This window comes from Gouania willdenowi, chromosome 21, assembly GCF_900634775.1.
Source record: "Gouania willdenowi chromosome 21, fGouWil2.1, whole genome shotgun sequence".
NCBI classification, from domain to species: Eukaryota; Metazoa; Chordata; class Actinopteri; order Blenniiformes; family Gobiesocidae; genus Gouania; species Gouania willdenowi.
The window spans coordinates 15,035,460-15,061,137 of NC_041064.1; the positions used below are offsets into that span (position 1 = coordinate 15,035,460).

The 25,678-nt window shown below is 36.7% G+C and overlaps 1 protein-coding gene across 2 annotated transcripts; it reads right to left on the reverse strand.

The window, feature by feature from the left end:
- Nucleotides 1-530: 530 nt before the first annotated feature.
- cog3 (component of oligomeric golgi complex 3) lies at nucleotides 531-24,608 on the reverse strand. Of its 2 annotated transcripts, none has more exons than XM_028436298.1 (23): nucleotides 24,396-24,608; nucleotides 24,031-24,177; nucleotides 23,885-23,946; nucleotides 21,090-21,255; nucleotides 20,673-20,747; nucleotides 19,930-20,022; nucleotides 18,284-18,409; nucleotides 18,077-18,157; nucleotides 17,940-17,983; nucleotides 17,726-17,852; nucleotides 16,546-16,637; nucleotides 14,721-14,860; nucleotides 13,934-14,094; nucleotides 9,385-9,484; nucleotides 9,127-9,245; nucleotides 8,899-8,988; nucleotides 8,007-8,127; nucleotides 7,635-7,723; nucleotides 7,410-7,544; nucleotides 4,788-4,863; nucleotides 4,517-4,644; nucleotides 2,000-2,098; nucleotides 531-1,884 (listed from the first exon to the last, which is right to left on the reverse strand). In XM_028436298.1, the coding sequence occupies exons 1-23, from the start codon at nucleotides 24,579-24,581 to the stop codon at nucleotides 1,855-1,857; spliced, it is 2,487 nt and encodes an 828-aa protein (XP_028292099.1). In that variant the 5' UTR covers nucleotides 24,582-24,608; the 3' UTR covers nucleotides 531-1,854. The 2 variants fall into 2 exon arrangements, with proteins under 2 accessions (XP_028292099.1, XP_028292098.1); XM_028436297.1 differs by having other exon boundaries at nucleotides 9,376-9,484.
- Between the last annotated feature and the right edge of the window lie 1,070 nt (nucleotides 24,609-25,678).

Sequence of the window (25,678 nt, forward strand, 5' to 3'; positions counted from 1 at the left end):
AAGGAGCTCTCGAGCGGGATGGACAATGACAAACATGGGAATAGAGCACAATGTGAGCCCTCACCAATACATTTACAAACCCTCCCAGATGCTCATGACCTCACCGTGCGTTTGTAGCAAAAAATTTAAATGATTGTCAAGCGATCTGAATGAAATCTTTACTTTGTATTAACGCGCGGCAACAGCTAAGGAAAAGGTTGGACGCAGCCAGAGGCCTACATGCCTCAGTGATATTTGCAGCAGATGAGGTGCAGAGATCAATGTCCTGCTCAAGAACATCCAGTCCCTCATCACCTATCAAAAGACTGTCAGTCCACAGGAGGTCAAGCCCCCGGAAAAGCCTCATCTCACAGATAGAAAAACAGGCAGCTGCCAGAGAAACTGCACCAGTTTGCCAAGAAAAGCCCCTAAAGCTGAGTACGTCCTTGAATGGCAATTTCTCATTTGTGTGAAGCCACTGGAACTACTGCAAAGTGCCAAATTAAAATCTGAAAATAAAGTTTTATTTTAGAAATAAAACCAAGAGACAGTTCATCCTCATCCATTTAATCAGAATGTTCATAAATAACTGTACAGTTTTTTTTACAGTCTGTGCCAGAGGAAAATGTTACATCAACTGTGTTCCATTACATTTGTAACTCGATAACGCAGCCCTTTATCATAAAGCAGGAGCCACCATGAAAGTCTATTATTATTATGTAAAGTAAGCAACAGAATTAGGTATGCATATAAAAAAAAGTATAAAAATCAATATTTCTTTGTACATTTAGAACAGAAATGCCACAAAACAAGAAAGCTGGTTGGAACTCCAGATCAACTAAATGTAGTATGTTCTTATGCCATCCTTCTGAACCCACGGAGGAAAAATAACCCTCACTGGCCATTAACCACTCCTGCTGAAGAGTGTTTGCTGGTTGTGTTTGTGCACCCCCCACCGCCCTGTAGTGTGCGAAGTTTTCATATATTGCAGTTTCTGATGTCCAAAGAAAGAGACCACTACAAATCCACTGGAGTACAAAGTGGATGCAACCCCAACCACAATTAGAATTTTAGTGAACACTGATTCATTCAACATCAACATGCTCCGAGATGTTTGACAAACAAACGGAGAAGATTCTGCTCTTTCGTACCGTGTATATTTTAGGACATCCTCAGGTCTCAGAGTGAGGTATCGGGTATCAGGAAAAACTCTGTCATTTGTCAAACCAAAAGGATCCATGTCTCAGCAAAACTTAACGGCTTCACTTATCAAGCCAAGCTCCGTCAAATGGCACGGCCTCTCGCTTCAAAATAAAAGTCATTAGACTCGACGGTCACAGGCTGTAAAACACGACATGACGTATTTTGAAGAAACCGGAAATACACAACTGCAAGTTGAAAGTTGTTATTTTATTTATTCATTTTTTAAAAGATTAAGCTATATCGATGTTTCATTTAACTATGTATCTATTAATCAAACAATATGTTGATACATCTTAACTTGAAAAAAAAACAAGTCATGTATACTCTTTGTTCCTCCAAAATCATCGCGTGTACTTAGGGTTAGGCTTGTGTTTTACGCCGCTTGGTTTGATAAGTGAAGCAGTTAAATTTGATGGTTTTCCTGATACCCGACTCTGAGAACTGAGGATATCCTAAAATGTACACCGTACTTTCGGTTGGTCAGAAAAAAAAAAGCTTTGGCCTTAAGCTGGAAAGTCCATTTCCTGCCATGGCTTCTTCTTTCCTTCATTTAACTCAGGAGCAGGAAACGGGTCATCTCTCAGTCTCGACTCAAAGCTCCTGTTCAGGGCAAGAGGTGCTACATTGCACTGTTTTCCAGAGGTGGTTTCACTAGCATCATTATAAGAGACATTACTTATTGACAGACAGCAGCAGGTTCACCTTTAAGAAAGAGAGAAAGGGAAACGGTGAGCACTCACTATACCTTTACTATTGGATATCTAATGGTTTTTAAACTGAGCTTATGCTATTCTGATCCACAATGATGCTAGTTTACCTGCTCCAATGATGGACATGCAATGATCTGAAGGTCCTCTCCACTGTACTCCTCTTGAAGCAAAGTATGCAGCCTTTGGAAAACCTGCTGGATATTATTCTGTGGGGGAAAAGCAATCACATTGCTGAGAGCCGAAAAAGGAATTAATACTGTATTTCCATCTGGCCTGAGTTCCCTCTCCCTATCTTGTTTCCATGTCAACGGCAGAATGTTGCCCCTCTCTCATTCAGCCTCACCTGTTACCTTAATGAACGCCCCGCAGGCGGCACAAAAGATTTCTCTATTAGGGTTCAATCACATGGGCAATTTGCTGCTAAAAGACATGTTCTCCAAGCAAAAATTTTGAAAACAGTCCCCTTAAGGGCAAATCTGGGAGTGCGCCATCATATCAATCAGAAATTAACCAACATCTCTTTCACACAGGCTGAGGGAAAATGACACTGCAAATGGTAACTGCAGACACCAAAGGCATAAAAAAGGTGACAAAAAAAGATCTATCATAGGGGGACCTAGGGGGATCCACCCCCAGAGAAATGTTTTGATGATTTTAACACATAAATTAAGCAATCTTGAACACTCCGAAGAGTACAATAAGGCAAAATACACTATTTTCTTCAGGCAAAAATAAAAAACCAAGTTGTGGTTTGTGAAAAACAATGAAAAAAAAAAATATATATATATATATATATATGAACTGTGATGTTAAAAAAAAAAGTACCTAACATTTGTACAGTTATTGGCTTTGTTACTTAACACCACAGCTGCTGAGCTACTGGTTTTATAGTTCTTTTAACAGTTTCCATCATGTGCCTTGTTTATTTCCTCTTTTTGTCTGGACAAGCCTCTCTACCTTTCTTTGTTGATCCATGAGCCGTTTACCAGCCACACACTCTTTCTCCACTGCTCTTGCTTTGTTCTCAGCTACACTGCACTTTCATCGCAGGGTGAAATAACTGGCAAACATTAACAGGACTTATATAGGTCACTATAAAACATATTTTATTTAATTTTTTTTATTGTTTAAATTGTATAAGTTTTTTTTCAGAAAATATTGGTTTTCAACTCCTGTGAGTAAAAAAGATGAATAGTTAAAAAACAAAATGACAACCATGAACAGGAATGTATGTCAAAATAAAAGTGTAATTTAAAACCATGTATAAACTCCAATTCATGCTGCTCCTTTTTAATTATGTATAATCATATGTCATTAAAAGATGTATGAATGACAGCAGCATTAATGTCACCTATTTCCCCTTAGGGATCAATGGTTTACTGAATCTGAGCAGGTTTACTAAGCATTGATAAACTTCATTTAAAATAACCTAATTTAAACTATCCTGATGATATTATTCCAGATGATTAGACAAAAATAGACACAAGATGCATCAGTTAATTCACCACTAGGAGCCAGAACATTAGAAGCTATCAAGTTATTATGAACCTACAATGTTTTAGATTCTACAATCCCTGGAATCAGTCTCATCCACAACAACACACAACTTGTTCCCACAGATCTTATGTAGCACTAATAAAATGCTGTTCATATTAAACACTCTGAGCAGGTGAAGCCCCTCCCTCCCTGTTTGTAGCGCTTCACCAGAAACAGGTGTAGCTTCACAGACACAAAAGTTAGGAGCTGCTCAGCTTTGTATTTAAGACTGCGTGATAGGTTTTTTTGACAGTTTAGTTGGTGTTGCGGGTGGCAGATTCAACATGTGTTTACATGTGCGGGGCGGGGGAACGAATGAACGGCTTCTTTATGATGACGGCGTTTCATTCACATTCAATTTTTAATGGTCGATTAAAAGATTCCTTAACGTGAAAAATAATAGGGCCCTAGATACCTGATAAGTGTCTGTGTGTTTTCCCGGTCAAATGAAACCGGTTTAATCCACTCCTGTGATTTGTTCCAAGCAGGTCCGTACGGAGCACGAGCGCTGACGGCTATGTGCTCACATATTAGTCCGCCGCGGAGTAATATGTAGAAATTACATCTGTTTGTGGATGACTATTTCTCAGAACAGCATGAAAATCACAGATTTCTGAGTGCGTCCTAACCCAGACCTTCATCTAAACAAGCCATACTACAGAACTCACTCACACATGCTGTCTGTTATAGGAGAAAAGCCAAAAGTGGCACATACAGTATTGCCCAAAATACGTGGCAGTTTTCATTAGTAAATCTCACCCAAAATTGTCTTTGTGGTCTGACTTGAGTTAAAAATATCGTATCACATATCGCAATTTAGAGAAATGAGTTTTGGTCCATATCGCCCAGCGCTAATAGACACACAGTTCAGTGCATGAGTTATAACCTCAAACCCCCGACTAACAAAAGTGACTCACATTCACACTTTAATATATACACTGTATATACCAAATTGATCTTGAAGATCTTGTCATTTTTTTCCTGTATAAATCTTGTATGAAAGGACTATTGAATTCTTTGGGTGAACAATCACTACAGAAAAGAGACTAATGCAGTGTGTGCTATAGAGTGGATTCACTGCCACCCACCCGGACCGGCTTGAAAAGGATGAACTCTGTGTCTCTATTGGCCAAGTACAAGGACATGCTCTGTAAAGTGCTGGGCAGCTTGCTCTTCATCACCCGATAGGTGGCCATCACAATATCGTTGATCTTGGCTGGAAGGAGAAAGGAGAGTGAAAGAAGGTTTTTATTTAAAAAAACAAAACAAAAACACATTGACATGCCCTCTAGCATTTACTGGCAAGCTTTTGATGAATTACTGCTCAGTGCTCAGGATGTTTCCTGAGACAAATCTTACCTGGCTGCGCCCAAGGTTGCTGAGAAAGACTGTATGTCGGACCACCTTGGATTGCCATAGTTTTGAGTGCTGCAACCTTTGTGTACACAGAGCAAAAAGGATACATTAGACATAAACTAAAGATCTGTTTCACTGCATTACTCACAAACAAGCAGAGAACTGAATCCACAGTGTTGGCACTAGAACTAATTAAATAGTTTCTTATTATGTTGGACTGTTTATAAATTGTAGTTCAAGGGTGGCAGAAAAAAAAAGGGAACAAATTCTCGCAGCACTGAACATTTACACCAACAACTTAAAGCCGAGCATATATGAAAGAAAACGCAGGATTTTTATTTTTATTTTTAATTGCCTGCAGGACAACCATTTTTTTTTTTTTTTTTTTTTTTTTTTTTTTAAAAATCAGATTCATCTTTTTATTTCCACCATAAACACACTGTTGATATTTTCGTACAATGCATTATGGGATGTGGAGTCATGAAGACGGGTGCATAGAAGTGTTTTTACTTCATTCTGTTAACACGGGCAGTATGGGAAATAAACTAGAACAATTGTGTCAAGTGAATCTGACCTTGTTGTTTGGTGAAAAGCAGAAGAAATCACAGTAAAAATGAAATTTAAAAAAACCTTCTATGCAGGGATGTCCAGAAGTGGAGGCGGTGGCAGAATCGCCTACAACTCTTTCAGATTTCAACTTGTAAATGCATCATGCAAACAAAAACTAGGTGAGAGAAAACACATCATGCTAAGAAAAGTGCTACAAAATAGACAGAAGAAAAGCCACAATTACACTAATATAATGCATCAAAAGCCACCATATATCATCATTTTTGTAAAATTTTCCATGGAGGGGTATTCCGCGTCATCGACACGCAGCGGCGGCAACTCGCAGCAAGTTTTAGCCTTCTACTTTTTTTTAAGCCAACTACTGTTTTGTTTCCTGGACATCTCTGCTTCTATGCATCCACCTACGCCAATCCCACAATGCAACTTGCAACATTATTTTGAAAAGGTCAAAAAGAGAGATATTACTTACTTCATCTATTTTGCACAATTAAATAAACAATACATAATAGCACAGAAATAGATACGTAGTGCAGGAAGAGACAGAAAAATCAAAAATCAATTAAATTAAATTAAATTATTTAAGATTTTTGAGTTTTCTGAACTCTTCCTGCACTTTTCAAATTAAAATACCACACACAATCTCAAACACCTATATTCTATACTTTCACTTTCTCAAATATAAATGCAGTATAAAAATATCTGAGCTGGCACATCTCGTCACTTTGTGCACTAATACTGGCTACTCTATATTTGTAACCCTAACCCTAACATAATCCATGAAACAGATAAAACATGTGTCCGTTCACTTTGAAAACAATAATAATTTTATTTATTTTTTTTTTTTTTTTGCAAAAATTAATTTTCCGGTAGTGCGCATGCGAATATACAATTTCAGTATGATGCGCACTCAGTACATGACACCGGGGGTCACCAGAAATTTATGATATACGAAATGGGGTCATGACAAGAAAAAGGTTGGGAACCACTGCAATAATCTATAAAGTCTACACTACAATTTAATCTACCAAAGAACTGCTACTTAACTCATTGAGTGCCATTCACATCTATTGACGTATATAGCTGGGGTTGCTAGGAGACACTGTGACGAAGCTCTCCGGTGAATATCTTATTTGTACAATGATGTAGAGACCAACTGGTAACATGTAGGTGGCAGCAGTGTACCTTTGGATGAGAGATCACCCATGATGGGCAGAGCTCAGAGGGAGAGGAATAGAGTTTACGAGACAGAAAATGGCGCTACGAGAGTTGATGCTGAAGTTCCCAGCAGAGCACACTCAACCAGAGCATGTGCGGAACCTAAGTGGACTATTGAGAGTGTTGCGATAGTGAAATAAAACGATCAAAAAAATGGGGCAAGCGGTGACACTCGGCATGTCCGGGAGGAGGAGGAAGTTGCGTGTGGGGAGAATGACGGGGGGAGAGACTTGGAGGAAGGCTAAAATACAGTAAGCAAACCATTCACTTCTGACTCGGATAACAAAATAATAATGATGTTGCCATCAAAAGCCCGGTCTCAGTGTTGTTTTTGTAGTTTTATAAAAGGAAACCAATGTTGAGGTGTCCCTAAAGTAAAAAAAAATAAAAATGCTTCAAAGTCACTAATGGCTTTTTTCAGAAAAAGCCATTTTTCTCAGCTTTTTGTCACAAACTGGCGATTTGTGTGAAACATGCCTCTATTCAACTGCTGATTACAGAAGAACGAAACAAGCTAGAAACAAAATTCTTTGTTCTGATGAAAGTAGAGAGTCTAATCTTTCAGATGTCAGATTGTCATAGGACAAAATATTCTGTGGGTCTTTAAAAATCTGTCAAAATGCTCTGAGGCACTGAGGGGGGGTAAACATTTTGAAAAGGGCTGGCACTGAATTAGTTAAAGGTAGCAGCTTAAGGTACCGTGACCCTGAGTGATGAGTGAATGAGAATTTATTTATTATTTGCTAAAGGTCTTTAAACAGAAAAAGCTGTGAGCAACAAAAGGTACAGATGAGCCACTACAGCCTGAGGCTAAGTCTGCCTTTTCTCTCACACTCTTACCTTTGTGAGAAACTCCTCCAGGTTCCCCACAAAGATCTGAGTCTGCTGCTGAATAAACTGCTCACAGCTGAACTTCAAGTGGCGGTCCACATCTTTCTTGGAGTCAATGTAGTGCTCCTTTATCTCTGGCGTTCCCTTGGGATCAAACACACAAAAGAGGCTCAATCTAGAGGAATCTAAGGTATGTCGAGAAGGACAGCTGGAGAAAATGAAGACTCACACTACCTCCAACAGGAATTCAAGTATTGCGTTGTGACTGTTGAGTCGGAAAAAATTGGGAACAGCCTTAGGGTTCAGGATTTTGAAGGCGGCATCTTCACACAAAGCAGAGATTTAATCAGGGGCTGGCGTAATATTACAGTGCCCCCTAGTGCTACAAATTAAATTTGTCCTGTCCTGAGAAAAAAAGACAACAGTGGGAGCAAAAAAGAAGCACTGAGGAGTATCAGCACACATTATTGTGTTGCATAACAATTTCCACATTAATTGTTACCACTCATGCATTTGATGGGCACAAGTTGCTTAATGAGCGTGAAAATGTAATGACTGGTTTTATGGGGCTGAACACCAATGTTCCCCCACCTTTAATTATCTTACCTCGGGTTTTTTTCAGGTCCACTGAGATTTCCTTGATGGCAAAATCGGTGTGAAATGGAGCAATCTGTTCGCGCATTATCAGCAGGTGCTTGATCAGGAAAAGTTGTCCGTCTATTTGTGTCTACGGAAAGTGAAAAAAACACACTGAAATCCACAGTGCCCGCTGCCAAGACAAAAGAGAATTGTAGACCATCTAAGCTGCGGAGAATATAAATAGCTCAGAGATGATAAGGGAGCACGTTCAATTAATAACTGCTGATTAACCACAACTGGAAAGGGACATGTCACTGCAACAAACAGGGTGGCTGATAACATTTATTACTGTGCGTTGTTAAAGTATAAAATATCCACATCACTTTTCCACATTTTGTCACATTACAACTACTAAAATAAATATATTTTATTGGGATTTTATGATATAGACCAACAAAATATGCCAAATAATTGTCAAGTGGAAGGAAAGTGACATGTTTTCAAAATAAAAAAATTGCAAAGTGTGGCAACTAAAACGCTTAAAAAAAAAAAAAAAAAGATGCCATCAATAAAGGATGAAAGGAGACTTCTGGGAATTAAGTGGCTGCTTTAATTTAATGCGCTGGTTTGAAACGAGCCAGTTAGCACAAATATTGACAAGAAATCTGAAGGTCAGAGAAGCCCATAAATAAAAGAGGATCTGTTGCACATGCTGTAGAGCATAATAAAGTATTACAAGAAAACCCCAAATGACAGCCCAGCTGCTTTATCTTGAAATTTTAAGTACCTAAGGGACCTTTATTGGCAAAAATTGTGTTGAATTTCTGTAAAACTAGCATCGTCATATGCATACAAAGTGTATAAAATGATGAAGTTCTGTGAGAGGACAGCAAAAGACTTTTAAAACACGTGTGCCAACCTTATTTTTGAGGATAATATCAGATGCTTTAAGAAGGGACTGGATGCAGGCAGATAAAGCTTCTTGGGATAAACCTTGGAAGACTGCTCGCTAAAAAAAAAAAACAAACACAAGAAACCCCGAAGTTAGCATCAAAGAATCCATCATTTAAAAAGAAAATGTACAAAACTCTAAACCAAATATCTACTTGTACCATTATATAACGAGATACAGCGGATGGTGACTCACATCTATACATCTGTAGAGCTTGGATAGACAAACCAACGTTCGTCTGACAGTAGGGTACCACATGCCGTGCAGATCAGCGGGAGAGACAGATGTCTGCAGACGAGATGCTTCTGCACTGCCTGTATTCATTGAATCAATATACAGAAAAAGAGTAAACAACTGGTAGATGACAAGACCATCAAATTGATTTTTTTGGTTTTTTTTTTTTAAAAAGCGAGTTGATGCAGGTGTCACAGTCGGAAAACAGACCAAGATTACTGTTTCTTCTGCCATGAGGATCCTCAAGCTGCACATCAGAAAACACGGGCTCGTGTGACATCTGTTTCATCTGCTCTTCCTTCAAGCTCTGAGCGATTCTCTATTCAGACGGAGACAAGGAGAGGCAACAGTAGCTTATAGAATACGGGTAGGATTCTGAAAAGGTGTGTTTTTTTTTCAAGGCCTCCTCCAACAGTTCGCCTTTGGGCCTCAAAAAGATGCAAATACAAAGCAATCACCTTGAACAACAAGATAAATACTTTATCTCTTTGTATCTCTCTGTATCTTTATTCATCCATCATTCTATACAGGCATACATGTATTTTTTTGAAAAACTTTCATTCTCTGTTAAAACGGTGAGGATGCAACAAGTTGAATAGTTGTTAAAAAGGAGTTGTGATTAAACAGAAACAATCATGAAATTGACACCAATCTTAAGAAAGACACGTGTTTGCTCTAGCACAGGAGTCTGTAACCTTTACTCTCAAAGGAGCCATTTTGCCTCATCACACCTGGATTAAAGTCCTCCTGAAGCCGAAAAAAATACCTTCTCAATGAAGACAATACAGTGTATTAAATCATATACAGTTAAAATTATATAGAATGTTTGATTTAATTTGATTTGATTTATAATGATCATGTAAATGACAACTTAAAAACAGTTTAAAATAAAATAAATTGACATCAATAAATAAAACAGTATCTTGCATCTTCAAATTCTTACACATCTTAGTTTACATGAACACAATGTTATATAAAGAAGTTTTTTTTAGCTAATGTAACTGAAAGGCCACAAAAAGTAACTTGAATTTGATAAAACATGATCATGTGGTCAACACATGCTAATTGCTCATTTATTGCCGCACATAAAGCATGCATATTTACCAGTGGCGGTTAAATTAATCTGTCTCCACACAATTAAAATCTCTATTGCACAACATGATTTATTTTAGGTAAACAAATTGTTACATCTTGATATCATTAATTATTAATAGCATCTGTAAAAAAAATACCAATATATTTCAATAGATTTTTTTCTAAAGCTATAGGGAGCCATTGCATAAGAGTCAAAGAGCCACATGAGGCTCCAGAGCCGCAGGTTGCAGACTCCTGCTCTAGCAGAATGATTCTAAGGAAACACCAGGTGGTAATTAAGGCACACGTGTACTTTCATCCAACAGTTATTCATAATGCAAAAAAGAGCCATCAGACTAATACATAATGCAGATTTAAACACCAGATTTAAAACTCCTAGATCCCAACCAACTCAAAACTGTCCAAATGATATATAAAGCAAGTAAAGGTTCACTACCAAAAGGCTTGCAGAAAAGATTTTTTATAGAGAGAAGGGGAATGTAATTTAAAAGAAAAACTACATTTCAAAATGCAATATGCCAATAACAGGGATATTATAGAACTGCCTAAAGGATGAAATAAAACAAAGCACCAACATGAACCAGTTTAAAAAGCTATATATTGTAAGTATAAGAAAGACGAGCAACAATTTTACCGAGAACAGCAATAATACATAATATTGTTTTGGGGGGTTGATTTTACGATTTATCGAGATTTTTTGTGTGCCGATTTTAATAATCGATTCTGCTTCCCGGTATAAATTTTTTTAATTGTATTTTTCACAATTTCATGGGCGACCACTGGGTGGCGGTAATGTACCAACAAGAGAGTGCAAACACGAGGAAGACTTGCAGCACGAAGAAGAGTTGCAGCAGCTGTGATTTTATTTCCCTTTAGCAAACAAACCAACAACCGTGATTAAACCTGCAACTGTACGATTTAAATCAAAAGTATGGACATACTTTGGATCGATTCCATGGCGAACAGAATGCTCATCCGGACATAAAGCTAAAGCAAGCAAAATAAGACACCCAGCAGCAGACCAACGGACCCTGGATGGGATATTGAATACACGTATCCAGGTAATGAAGCCAGTAAAGGTGGCTACGTGTGTTATGTCAGATGAGGCAGAAGGATGGTGGTTGCTGCGTTGCAGAGCTGATCAGCTGTGTGCCGCGTCAGCTGCAGCTTGTGAAATGAAACTCTGACAGACGTCTGAATGATGTCCACGCTGGTCAACTATTTTAATACTGTGTCCTATGTAAATGATGATGGCTAATCTGGATGATCATTTCTGAATGTAAGAAGTTAATAAAATCAGGCTTTCCACACAAACAAACGTTATTCTGTCATTAGTATGAGGGGAAAAAAAAAAAAGAGAGATTTTAACTGTGGCTCAGACAGAAAAATGAGGCCGATCCCCACACTGAAATATATTATGACTTCTCTTTTGGAACAGCCTAACTACCAGCATGTTGACCAGCTCCTGTTCCTACACAAAAACCTAGACACTCCAAAGCACTAGCTTGATGAATATTAAAAGTTTCAGTTGACTAACTTCAAAAATATATGTAAAAATCAGTTTTTTGTACTTTATGGTGGAGGTTTTATTTTATTTTATTTCCTTCAGTATAAACAATAATAAATCACTGAATAAATAATGATACATCAGTGAATGACTGAATGTGATGTGCGTTGTTTTTTGGAACTGTGACATATTTCTATAAGTTTAGGACTCAACTTTTGTGTTTGAATAAAGAACAAATCGTGATAATCGTCACTGTAGAATTGCAATACTTGTAAAATCAGAATCGCAATTTAAATCGAATCGGCACCCAAGAATCGGGATTAAAATTAAATCGGGACAAAGGGTATGATCCTAGCCCTATATAATATGTATATAATGGTACTAAATATATTAATACTTAATAAAAATAATAAAATATACATATTGTGATGGAGAATGTTGTGAAATTAAATATTAAATATTATGTACATGCATGTACAATATGTGTGTGTACATATATAAGTTTTAAGTGAATGTATAAACTGTATATAGGAAAACTGCGAATATATATATGAAATGCGTATTGTAAAAAGAGTAAACACTGTTTTGTTTTTGTGATGGAGTAGGTGTGTATAAGCTTTTGATTCAGCCTACACCCTTTTGGCTGATTAGTTAGACAATTGAGAGTTGTTTGTTTTGTTTGAAGACTGATGAAATAAAATTCAAATTCAAACTTACTTTAGGGCGTTATCTATTTGATAACATTTCATCATCGACGACATGCTACACATTTACAAACAGCAGATCGAAAACCAGTTTTTCACACATAATTCATGGTGAAATAAACAAAGCCATATGACAGACTATGTGCAGCTTATAATAGGCTCTAAACAAACGGGGTAATAAATATTCATAGTGACAACATTTTCAGCTCAGCATTGCAGCTGTGCAATCCACTGAATGATAATCCACATGCAACGATAAAGCTTAAATTTGAGGGAACCAAGTGAACGGTGAAGAAATTGCAACACCTTTAATAAGTGCTCTTTACTCTTTGAAGAGAGCTGAAGTTATTTGAAAAATGTGTGTTATAAATCAAGAGTTTGATGCCTGAAACGCAAATCATGTGCAGTCAATTCACGTGTGATGTCTAGAACCCATTGACATCATGAGATGCTGGGTTTAATTTCATTTATGTCTCCACAAGTTAAATATAATCCAACTTGGATTTGGTTACTTTTGCAGTTTATAGGGATTAAAGTGGTAGTAAACTTTGGACCATGAGAAGTTTCACTCCGTATCTATTTAAGGCAGAGTCACAGGCAGGACATTACAGTATAATTTTATTTCTCTTTAATGCTATGGGTTTTAATTTTACTTTGTTTTATTAAATATTTTATCTTTATCACCATATGTTCTGAATTTCTCACATTTCCTGTTTTTAATTTAATTTAAATGAACAAATTATATAATAAATTGTAATTTCTAGCCTTGTCCTCATTCATTGTCTTTTTATTGTCTTTACTATCTGTAAAGACTATCTGTAAAGACAATAAAAACCAATTTCTAACATTAGACCATAAATTAAATGAAAGAATAATGCACACAAGGCCATAAAACAGCTTAGTTGGCTCCCGTTTATTTATTTTGGAAAAAATAAAAAAAGAGTACATAAAGAACGTTTGATAAATGCAGTAACAATCAGTTGATTAGAATTGAAATACTTAAAATCCAAATATTTAAAGATCTGTCCTTAAATGGTGACGTTGCTTTTAGTTGTTATGCTGCAAATAAGTGGAACAAACTGCCAGCAGAGCTGAAGTCAGCATCCAATGTGAAAATTTTTAAATAAAAGTTAAAGGCACTCTTTCACTACTGCGTATGACTATGAGGTCATGTTGTTGCTGATTTTAAATGTTTTTACTGATGATTTTAAATGTTTTTGCTGATGATTTTAAATGTTCTTATTAATTTTTAAGCTGTTGAATGTTTTCTGTTGCACTTTTGGATCATGTAAAGCACAATGAGTTGCCTTGTGTATGAATTGTGCTATACAAATACATTTCCCTTGCCTTGCATTAAATGCATCTTTAAATTTTTGTCTCAACCTAACTGTATTGGTGGGAAAAGCACAAACTCTTTCGACTGTGTCACAACAAAAAGCTAGTGAGGATATACAGGTCTTACCTCCATCATTTCTAGTTTTTCAGGATAAGCCAGATCCCCTGGAGCCGGGTTGTAGCCGATGATGTCATTCTGGATGTAAATGTGAGTCCTGTAGACAAGCCGTTCCTGAACATCCTCCAGCATCTGCTTTATCACGACATCAAAGGCTCCCAGCTGGGCAGCTGCACACATGCACCCACAGTTCACCACAGGTTGACCCAAAACCTCAATTCACAACAAAAGCCTGTTTCTTGTATTGCCAAAAAACATTTATAATACAAATCTAACAGGTCTGACATGGCATTACGACCACTGACTGTCCAAATGTGTAACCTACACACTTGATGAATTGTTAAGAAAAAAAAAATCAATGACTTGTTTGTTGTTTCCTTAAAATGCTGAAATATTCATTTCCGCAAGGAATGGGGTGTGCATTCATTGTGTGAGTGTTTAGTTTAAAAACAAAGCCAGACTTTTTTTTTTTAAAGCAGAGGCTGCTGTGGGCTTATTGACAATCATTAAAGATTTATCCATCTCAGGATATTTCAAAGTGTCTTAGTCCATTTGATCAGTGTGCCGGTCACGGTAAAAACCTCTGCAGTAACGGTGATGAAATATACTTGAGGTGATGCCACAGGTGGTTTTTCTTGAGATGATTTTTCCTTTTTAAAACAACAAAGACAACAATTCCTTTGTAAATAGCCTCAAGCATAAGTAATTCACTAAGGTGTTTTCTATAGCAAACAAAAAGAAAATCCAAAAAGGTATAAAAATGATTAAGTAGCTTAACACAAATAACATGCGGTACCGTTGTTTTGAACATGGTCTTCCAGCATCTCATTCTTTAGGATGCTGCAGAGCTCCGACAATGTTTCCAGGTGGATGATGTGGATTATCATGGGCCGCAGGACATCATAGAGTGACAAGCACAGCTTTTCTAACAGCTCACTGTTTTCACACATTTAAAAAAAAAAAAAACAGAATTGATACATTTTACGAGTTAGAAAAATCAAGAATTATAATTCTATGATCAAGCTTTGAGGTTTATTGAGTAAACAAATCTAAATGATCTTCAGATACACAAAGTATTCAAAACATAAACCTTAAGTGCCTGTACTACAAAGCTGGATAAGTAAATCCGGGATATCTCCCCATTAGCAGGCATCACCTAACCAAACACTCTCAACACTCTTACACACTATCATCATAAAATAACGTGCAACAAGTTTCTTTTCACTGAAACTACTGTGTAGAAGTATCAAAGTAACCATGACAACATAAAGATGGCATTGTAACAACTGTAAGTGCGAACATTAAAGATAAAGCACCCTGAGTTACTGATAATGCACAAAAATAAAAAAAATAATTTATCCTATTGTATCAGTTTAAGCACTGATCTGAACAGATTATATGAAAATAAAATGTTTGTGCATAGATAAATATTGCAGGCATTACACACTGCCATCATAAAATCAAGTGCATCAAGTAACCATTGCAACACAATGAAATCATTGTAACCACCACTGAAATATTGCACAAATACACAAAAATATTGATTAAATATAAAAAATAAAAAAAACATAATAAATTTTAAAAAAAAAATCGATTTAAAATCGGCACCCAAAAAAATCGGGGGTTTGAAAAAAGCATTTTCATACCTGTTTATGTCCTAGCCAGAACAAAATCTACTCCCAACCAGGTTAGCCCTTCAGCCTGTTACCACGGTGATTTAGCCCGGTAAGAGGTTGTCATGTACAGCCAGTGTCATGTACAGGACACGCCGAATAAATCCTGAGGTTAGCACCAGCGTTGGGGTTAATTATAATTGTAATCGCATAATTGATCATTAATTACAATGATGGTGTTATTATAATTGTAATTTTAAAAACATGTTGCTGTTGTAATCAAATTGTAATTTACAGTAGTTTAGATAATTGACATTGTAATTGCCATGAAAATATTATATATATTATAATTTAACGCGAAACTGGGGAACCATCTTACATTTCTACACATATGTAGTTAAGTTATTAAAATATGTTTCATATCAAGCTTTCCCACATTTTACTGTTTAAAATAAATTTAATCTAGGGGTATACTGACACAAAAAAAGGCTCATACGCCCACACACGCCCTATAATTTCATTGATTAGGAAGAATAACAAAGTAACCAACAGATAGGAAAGAAATTAGATGACAGATATATGTTTTTACAGCTGATTTAGGACCTGTTAGCATAAGTGATGCTGACAGAAAGCTAACACAAGAGGAAGGTTAACTTTTATTAGATTATTTATTTCAGGCTCAGTAATTGTGATTTATTGTAATTGAACTTTAGTAAATGAAAAAGTAATTGTAATTGACTTTGTGAGGATAAAAAATTATTGCGATTGGAAAAAAATGCTGGTCACTGTAATTGTAATTGAACATCGGTAATTGAAAACGTAATTGTAACTGAAAAATCTAATTGACCCAAACCCTGGTTAGTGCGATAAGAGGGAATCCAGCTTCATAGTACAGTGTGTACATTTTACAGTAGCCATACCATAAACATCCAGCACCTGCCTCATGGTGTGTGGACCAAACATATTTCACACATTTAGCGATGCTTTAGTGAGTCGGGTGATACTCACTCTAGCTTCAGTGTTGGTTTACTGAAGAACTCGTTGTACAGCTGGTGTTCGTCCTGACACACGTGGACCATGAAGGCGCAGCCACTGCGAACCTACAACCAACGCGTAAATGATCACAAGCTGCAGAGGCTGCTAATACTTTGGGCTCACAAGTGAGCCAGTAAACACATTCTCCCAATTAACCATTACAGCAAACACTACTAAGATGCTAAACCTTTCAAGGTTCATTAGAGAAAAGATGTGGACAGGTGGCGCAGCTGTTATGATGTTTTATTGCTTGAAAATCTGACCTTTAATTATTGCATCCCCATCAAGCCAATTAGTGAGGTGTTTAAAATGCCATAACAACATGAGGATAAATCATCAGTACGTGCCTAACTGGACATGTTTTCTCAACAGAATCAAACACAATTAAGAAATATTCACTATAAATTAACCTTGGGTTGTTTACTGAACCGAAAGCACAATGAGGAGTAAAAATAATTTACAACCTGATGAGTGAAACGTGATCATTGGCTAGAAATAAAACAAACAAACTCCTGCATTGCACTACATCTGTGAAATCATTGGACACCTGTTTAACACGAGCACGTGACACCATTTATCTTGTTCACACCCTTGAACAAAACAAGAGAATATGAAATTAAAACCGAAGCTAAAACCTATGAGATCTAAGGCTGTGCAATTAATCGAAATTTGATTACGATTTTCATTATTACATTCAACAATTACAAATATAACATAACTCTGGCCCTACTCACCACGCGGGGAGGAGGAAGTCAGTGTCCGGTCTATAGACACGCCCACTCATGAATATGCATAAGTAGGCCGTGAATCAGCCTGTTTGTGTAGAGTTGCTCAAAAAGTGACTTTTCAGAGGCTAAAACTCTGGAAAACAGGCGAGTTTGGGAAAATAAACTTCAAATACTATGTTTTTGGGGTTCTTAGAACAAATGGAGATGGGTGAAAAATAGCATGCTATGGGACAATATATTTCATATTGTTTTTACAAAAAAAAAAAAAAAAACTTTTTGTTGACAAATAATCGTGATTTCAATTATGACTGAAATAATCATAATTCTTTTTTTCTGAAATCAAGCAGCCCTAATGGGATCGTTTCTGAAGTGCCACCTTGTATTAACTAAAAGACGTTCTCAACTTCCTACTGCTCGTGCCTTACCAGAGCACAGTGGTCTTTACTGTTCTGGCTGGACAAGTCACTAATGGTGGATGTGATGCAGGGAATGAGGAGCTGCTCCCTTTGGTCGAGATAGCACTGATGTACTTCCTCCAAAAGCTGACGATACCTACTCCCGTTAATATGAAAAAAGATGAGTTTGTAAGGGAACTTTGAAAAACAGGCACAGCTTTGGTAAAGAACTGATAATACTCACTCAGGAATCTTTTCTGTCCGCTGTTCAATCTGTTCAATAAGTGACTGGGAAGGAGGAAAAAAGTGTCGAGAGCAATTACTAGAATTCTCAGAGGGATTCTTAAGTGCTGTATAAATGTTAAGGGATGGGATACTTACTCTAACTTTGGGTGCAGCTGCTCTAAACTTTACATAATAAAGTGTGAAGGCATTATCTGCATTAGTCAAGCCTTGTGGATCCTGGTGAGGGGATTTAAAGAGAAAAAATCAAATACTTGTGTTGGACCACTTTTCTTGCAGAAAGTTTTCTCAGCTGGAAGCACTGGTGTTGACTATCAGGGAGGAGAGCATGTGTTGTTTACTTACCCTTTTTGTTAACTGGTTTGTCAGATTGTGCATTGTGTTTACGATGTGGACCTTCATATAGTGCATGGCTTTGGAGAGACATTGTTTGAACTTGGCCAAATAAACGGGATAATCCTTGAAATTGGGCTGAAATTCGAGACAGAACAGTTTGATAGTTAGTTATTAAAAAGTGAAACACGTTCCTATTTGACGATTTCACTGAATATATATGTTGGATTTCTTACTATTCAGAATGTATTGTTGTGTGTTTGAAGATTAGCAGTTGTTAAACCATTGCAATGACATACTATTCATACATTATTGATTTATTCAATTTTATGACAATTTAGGACTCTTTCGCTCTGAGATGAGATACAACCATTAATTTCTAGCTTAATAAAGTAATCAGAAATTAAGTCTAATTTCCCCACTACAGTAATGAAAAAAACAACAAATTACAACAATGATTCCCAACAAGAGGTACACTTCAAACACCTAAGACATTCCTTTCCAAAATATGAAACTTCCACTGTCTCCGACTCTCATACTTCGGCTGCGTCCCAATACACACACTTGCTTTAGCACCCGCTGAACAACAAAAAAGGCAAAAAATAATAATAATTTTGAAGTGTAAGTAAGGTATCAATTATTTCATTTCTATAATATGTATTATATTAAAATACATTTTGTATTACAAAGGTTTTGGTACTTGTAGTTATGCTCTGTAACTTCCGTACATTCCCAAAATTCCTTGTAATAGTAAAAATATGAAATATACATGAACTTGCTAATTCAATTTAGAATCTTTCACAGGGATGAACAAAATTTTATTTAATTCAGTTGATGGTAGAAAATTACTTTTTACAGACCTCCAAAATGCTTGAACACAAGGATACGATCAACTTATTTGAATTTATTTAATTTTTTTTCCCAAGAAAAGCTAATTTTTTTTAAATTTTAATTACTTTATATAATTTGCAGTCACAATTGATGACGTCCTGACTCAGGTGAATGACGTGACCACAAACGGTCCCAGATTCTACCCTTTCGGCACACTTGTTCCCTTACACACTTTACATCCGAAGTGTACTTAAACCAAGTGAACCTTTTGTGGAAGTCCATAGGGTGTAGTGTGGGTATTGGGATACAGCCTTCCTAATACTAGACAACACCGTCGAGATTTACAAAATTTTGATTTGAAGAAGCACATGGAAGACATCCAACCATTATTCACGTTCATGGCTTTTCAGAACAAAGACCTGCCTTTTTATTGTGGTTTTTCCACTTAATATTGCTACCATATAGTAATAAATACATCAGACCATATAAAAAAAAACCTCTACAGAACAAACGTTAACCTGCAAACTCATACCTAAAAAAACACTTCATCAACTTTTTGTTTATTCAAGACCAAAAAGCAACACAGCTGTTTTCATGAGTGAGACATCTGACCTACACACAGAATATTCATCCTTATTTGTTTAACCTCTATGAATTCAATGAAACTATTATATTTCAAGTAGAATTAAACAGCTTTGAGATCATCTCAGCATGGCAGCTGAAAATATCACATACAAAATATGCAACAAAAACAATATGATTAAGACTGACTTGATTACCATAAATAATGTAGAGAAGCAGCTTTGAAAAGAGCACAAGCTACTCACATGTGAAGAGACGTATTCAATGCAGTCATCCAATTTTGACAGCATTGGTATAAAGCCTTCATTGTTTACTGACAAAGTTGGTGAATTAAGTTTCTGCAAAAACAAAGGGAAAAAATGTGAAGGTCTTTTGAAGGCGAATCTTTATTTTGTGGTTTTAACACATTCATTACAGTTATTGTGATTACAGATTTATAATGTAGCTGTTCATTTTGTTTCCTTTTACATAGCGAGTTCCCAGAGTTTAATGTAATTGTTAATCACACTGATGGATAATATAACTACCGCCTGTTCTGCCTGTTGGGATGTAAAACTTTTTATTGTGCAAATGTTTGTTGTTCAGCAATTTAAACGAAACTAAACTAAAATATATTTCTTGCAAATGCCACATATTTTTTCCAGAGGTTTTTTCTTTACTTTTCAGTTTAATTTCCATGCTTTCATTCACTTCTATTTGAGATACCTCTGGTAGTTTTGTAGCGTGCACACATTTCTGCAGTAATTTAACCAATAAATTGACAAGTAGAATATGTTTTCAGATAGTTTTGAAATGCACACAATATTTTTATTGTGTATAAATTGAACTGTCTCAGAAAAACCATATGCTACAGACTATTTGAAGAGTCAATAAGGAAATATAAGTGTAGTCGACAAAGAAAAAATCCTATTTGCAACATCCCTACTCATTATTATGAAACCCATTAATATTTTTTATAGGGAAAAAAAAAAAAAAACACCCAGCCTACCGTGTTAATGCTTTCCAACTCATTAAAATATGAAAGTTTCTGCTGAATGCTTTCTGCCAGGTCAACAAGCTCTGACTGTTGGGAGAGAACAAAAAAGCACAATCAGGAGAATACACCATGACTAATAGTATAATTTACACACATTAACATCTGCCTGTCAGCAAAAGGAAAAAAAAGTTTATTATTGGGATTGGGCAAAATCGGCATTATTGAAGAACTTGAATATGGCATAAAAAAAAAATAATTAAGGACTAGCCTATCTAGGTCACTTTGATCTGAACTCAACAGGGTGTGGCATTTATTTTCAACTGCATTGGATAGTAAACCATTCGTTTTACTTCAACTGTAACAACTTCTCAATAACTTATTTTACACTTACAACACATTTTACAGATGGTGGGATTGTAAACATCTCACCTGTTCTTTAAGGAGCTGCTCACAGGCCTCGTGCAAGGCTCCAGTCTTATTGGATACAAACAGGTACTGTTTCTGAAGAGAGTCCAATTGCTCCAGAGCTGCACTGACATCTTTTAGAATAGCATTGCATTGTTCCTGGTAGCAGTACAGATCATCTCTAATTTTTCTACAACAAAAACAAGAAAAGCAGTCTAGTTTTTGGTCAAACAAAACCACATCAGCGTCGACACTGACACTATAATTTGGGCATCATCACAATGATATTGTTCCACAACGAAAGTAATCGACAAAACACATACCAGTAATTCCTTAGTGCTTATTATATACTGCCCTTAATTCTAACGTTATGTTTGTTTACAATGAGCAAACATCCAGAACAGTTTCAACATTCATGTAATGTCAACATTCATGTAATGTATTAGTTCATATTTGTCCAGCAAAAAACTCAAATCAATGTCCACGAGGCACAGAGAAAGCACACTTTACGCTGGATCAAAAAATGTCAATGTCCAAGCAATCTTTATGTTTTCTTTGGTTATTTTCAATTACACATCGCCGACTACTTGGCGTTTCCTCGTGTCATTCGAGGTTCCAGGTATAAAAAAAAAACATTTATCTTTCTGGTGCTCGCCCTGTTAATGAAGGATCACCTGGTGATACAGTTACAGGTAGTCACACTCATCATAGAATCAATAAATGCAAACTGACTTAAATGAGTCATATCCAGTTTCTTTTCATTAAACTACTTGATGAACATTTAGAGTTCTAAGAAATGCAGAAATTTCTTTTGAGAGGCAATGACTTTAGTTGTTGCAATTTGGAGGTTTAATAATACCTTTGTAAAGAGAGTGAGATGGTCGGTTAATCATTTCCCCGTCAACAAGTCTGTCTATACCAATATGCAGCATATTTATAAAGTGTCTATTGATACGGAAACAAATCAATATTCCCCAGGACTATGGGGTACGTTTTAGGGTATTTCCTGGGTTAGGGCTAAAATAAAAGGGTTAGCAGGGTAGCTAAAAATAAATATGAGCTAAAATAAAACTGACGGAACTTTAAGTTAGGTGGTACACCTATCACGTCACCTAAACTGGCCAATGAGGGGCGCTGCGTATGAATAGACTGGCAGTCTATTCTTACGTTTCCGTATCAATAGCCACGGCCTATTTATAAGGAAGTGTCTCCTGGTACGTAATACATATCTATATACCGGCAGTCTACCCGTACAAAAAATGACGTTGCCGAACCTTTTCTACATAAGCGTAATGTGCCCATGTTATCACCGTGTCAGGATGGCCAAGTGGTCTAAAGCGCCTGACTAACTATTCTCCCTTCCGCTGCCGTGGGTTCAAATCCCACTATTGACATATATATATTTTTCAGTGATGTGCAGTCAGGGTAGGCAAGGTAGGCAGTGCCTACCCAAGGGTGAATTGATATTTTGATTATTTGTTTTAATTATAATGTCATTATAAATTATTTATTTTTCCATTTCCAATAGCCTACAGTACCTATAAGTTTGAAAGTGTCCGCATTCTGTGCATTTCATAGCCCAAATTACTAAACAGCGCTATTTCTTGGAATGGCTGCCGTCTCACTCCGCTGTAAGGCAGGAGGATGCCACGCCCCTTCCCAAAAGCACACGGCTGCTCTGCCTCTGTTCTCATAGCGTGTTTTTATGCGTTTGGGTATGCGCAGTTCCCCAAGATGACAACCATTTACGTCCAACGGCAGCTCTCTACCCTGTCTTTGGACGTAACCGCGCTATGCTAAATGCTATACCTAAGTTCACAGTACATTAGTGAATTGATCCCATGTGACCGCTGCTGCTACGTTCTCTCTCGCTCTAGCGAGAGGGCGGGATAACACTACAGGCAGGATGACAGCACTAGAGACGATAGAGACACTTTTTTTTAGGAAAAACCACAGCTTTTAAAAGATGGGAGACCAACACCTGAGCTACCAGACCTTCAGCAAAGGTAAGGTCAAAAAACGTTTCATACTTTTCACAGCGAATGATACAAAATAAAGGATTGGCTTTGTAGATGAGCCTCACAGAGGCTGTTCAGAGTTGTTGTTGTTGTCATTTTCTCCGTGTTTCTGTGTTTCCAACACAAACAACGGATGCGCTGCCATGTCATGAGATATATCTTGTTGGGTGAGTATGGAGGCTATATTAAATAATGTTTATGTTTCTTTAATCGTGTTTTACAATGTTGATTTGATTTGTTAGATGGCTAAATGCTTGTTCATGTGGATCTTGTTGGTTTTTTCTTTCCTATTATGAATTTTATATTTTGATAAGCAGATTGAGATGACTTTGTTGTAAATTGCTTTATACAAATAAAGTTGATTTGAATTGAATTAACACTTGCCAGCAGAAACATATGAAATTGTCATTGGTGGTCTCAATTCGCAACGTGCCTACCCAACCCGAGTGGTCACGGCACCTCACTGATATTTTTTAATTTTAACATATTTAACATGACAAATTCCACCTTTAAAAATACATATACAAAAAAATATTAACATTTTAGGGTATTTCCTGGGATAAGGATAGGGTTAACATAAAAGGGTTAGCGGGGTAGCTAAAAATAAATATGAGCTAAAATAAAAGTGACGGAACTTTAAGTCACGTAGTGCACCTATCACGTCACCTAAACTGGCCAATGAGGGGCGCTGCGTACGATAGACTGTCAGTGAATTGACACGTATTACGTACTGATAGCCACTGCCTATTTATAACCAGAAGTACCAACAAAAGTCATAAGAAGCTCTGTAAGTTTCAGCACCTGTGCTGGGCACTCTCATCCTGGTCCATGTTTGTCTGTAACTTTGCAAACCAGGCAAAAAACTGCAAAACAGAATGAGTAGCTGAATCAGTGTCATGATGTTTAAATGCATTTTTAAAAAGGAAAATGCTAACAACGACAGCTACCTGCTGTGCCGTCTCTATTCTGTCATTCTCCATGTCCAGCATTTGGAAGCCTTTGAGCAGGACGTCCTCTGTAGACTCTGGTACTGTAGCAGTGAATGTAGAACGCAGGGACCGGGACGACAGGCTGCACAGGTCCTCAATGGGAAGCTACACAACACACACGAGCTTCTTCACTTAGCTTTGGAGTATTATACATTACACACACGTCAAGAACATTATCTAAAAGGTGGTAGTGTGTTTTCAGCAATGAAAAACACAAACAGTTAAGAATACTGATGTAGTTTATTGGTTTATGTCGTCTATCCTGCTTCTGGAAAGTAAGTTAGCAACTATGCTAGCCTGATAGCTCCGTAGTTCGAGCTCACCTCTGACGGTACAGATAGACTTTCTGCCGCTTCTCGGACCTCCAGGATAGAGTCCCTCTGCCTCTCTGTAAGAGAGGCCGTGGCATCAGTACCACGATCCCACAAGGAAAGTTTCTCCCGGGTTTCCTTGTCTGTAAGGTCTGAGAGGAATACTTCTGTGGACGCCATCACTGCCGTACACAGCATCGACGTCAGCAGTAGCAACGTCGCTACTTCCTGTTCCGGGAGCGTGGGCGGAGCTTCAGAAGTGGGCGGTTCTGTTATTAAACTATGTAGATGTCACCTGACATCTACATAGGTGACATCTACATAGTTTACAGTGTAAATGCCTTTTTTCAGCATTTACACTGGAATGCTGAAAAAAGGCTTCTCAACTCGTGGTTTGGCAAATAAAAGGAGGGTCGTTTTCTGATGATGATGAATCCTGAAATATGTTTTTTTTTTTTTTTTTTTAGTAATAATAAAGTTTATAAAGAAATACTGGAACTAACTTAAATGTCTGATCAAAGTAATAGCTATTGCATTGTATTAAAATACATGTAAGATTACATTTTTATTTTGTTGTTTGATTTAATACTACTGGAAAACTGACTGATTTACTGATACCTTTTTGAATTTAAGATTTTTGCTTATACACAAGATATCTTATATTTATTAAATAATTAAAGGTTGAAATATTAATTTCCCCCCTTTTTTTAAAAAAAAAAAAAAGCAGTTTTTATCACAGTATTGAGACACAAGATTGTTTTAACTCTTATTTATATCACAGGAATAACAATGAAATCAATCATTTAATTGAAGAATGTTTTAGTTTGTTTTGTCATAATCATTTATACTAGCACAGTGCCCATTGGAAATATGTATTCATAGAGTGGGAGCTTAAGTTGAGTTGTCAAATATGGCCAAATGAGTGTGTTTGTTGCTGTTTTTTACTTGTTTTTATATATTTTTTTTTGTTTGGTGTATTTTTCTGTAATGTAAGTTTTTTGGAGTCAACATGTGTATTTTTGTATCTTTCTGTTGTGTTTTTGTGCATTTTCTTGGAAAATTTTTGTTTTTTGTTGCCATTGTACTGTGATTCTGGTGTCATTTGTGTATCTTTTTAGTGTAGTTTTGTGCATTTTTGTTGTCATTTTGTGTATTTTTTTCTATAAATGTTTAGTTTGGTCTATTTTGAATCATTTTGGTGTATTTGCACAACTTTGCCGCGGCCATTGCCCGTCATAACTTCTGGGTCATGTCCGTCCGGTCTAAAGAGCGAAGGGTCAAACTAACATGAAAAT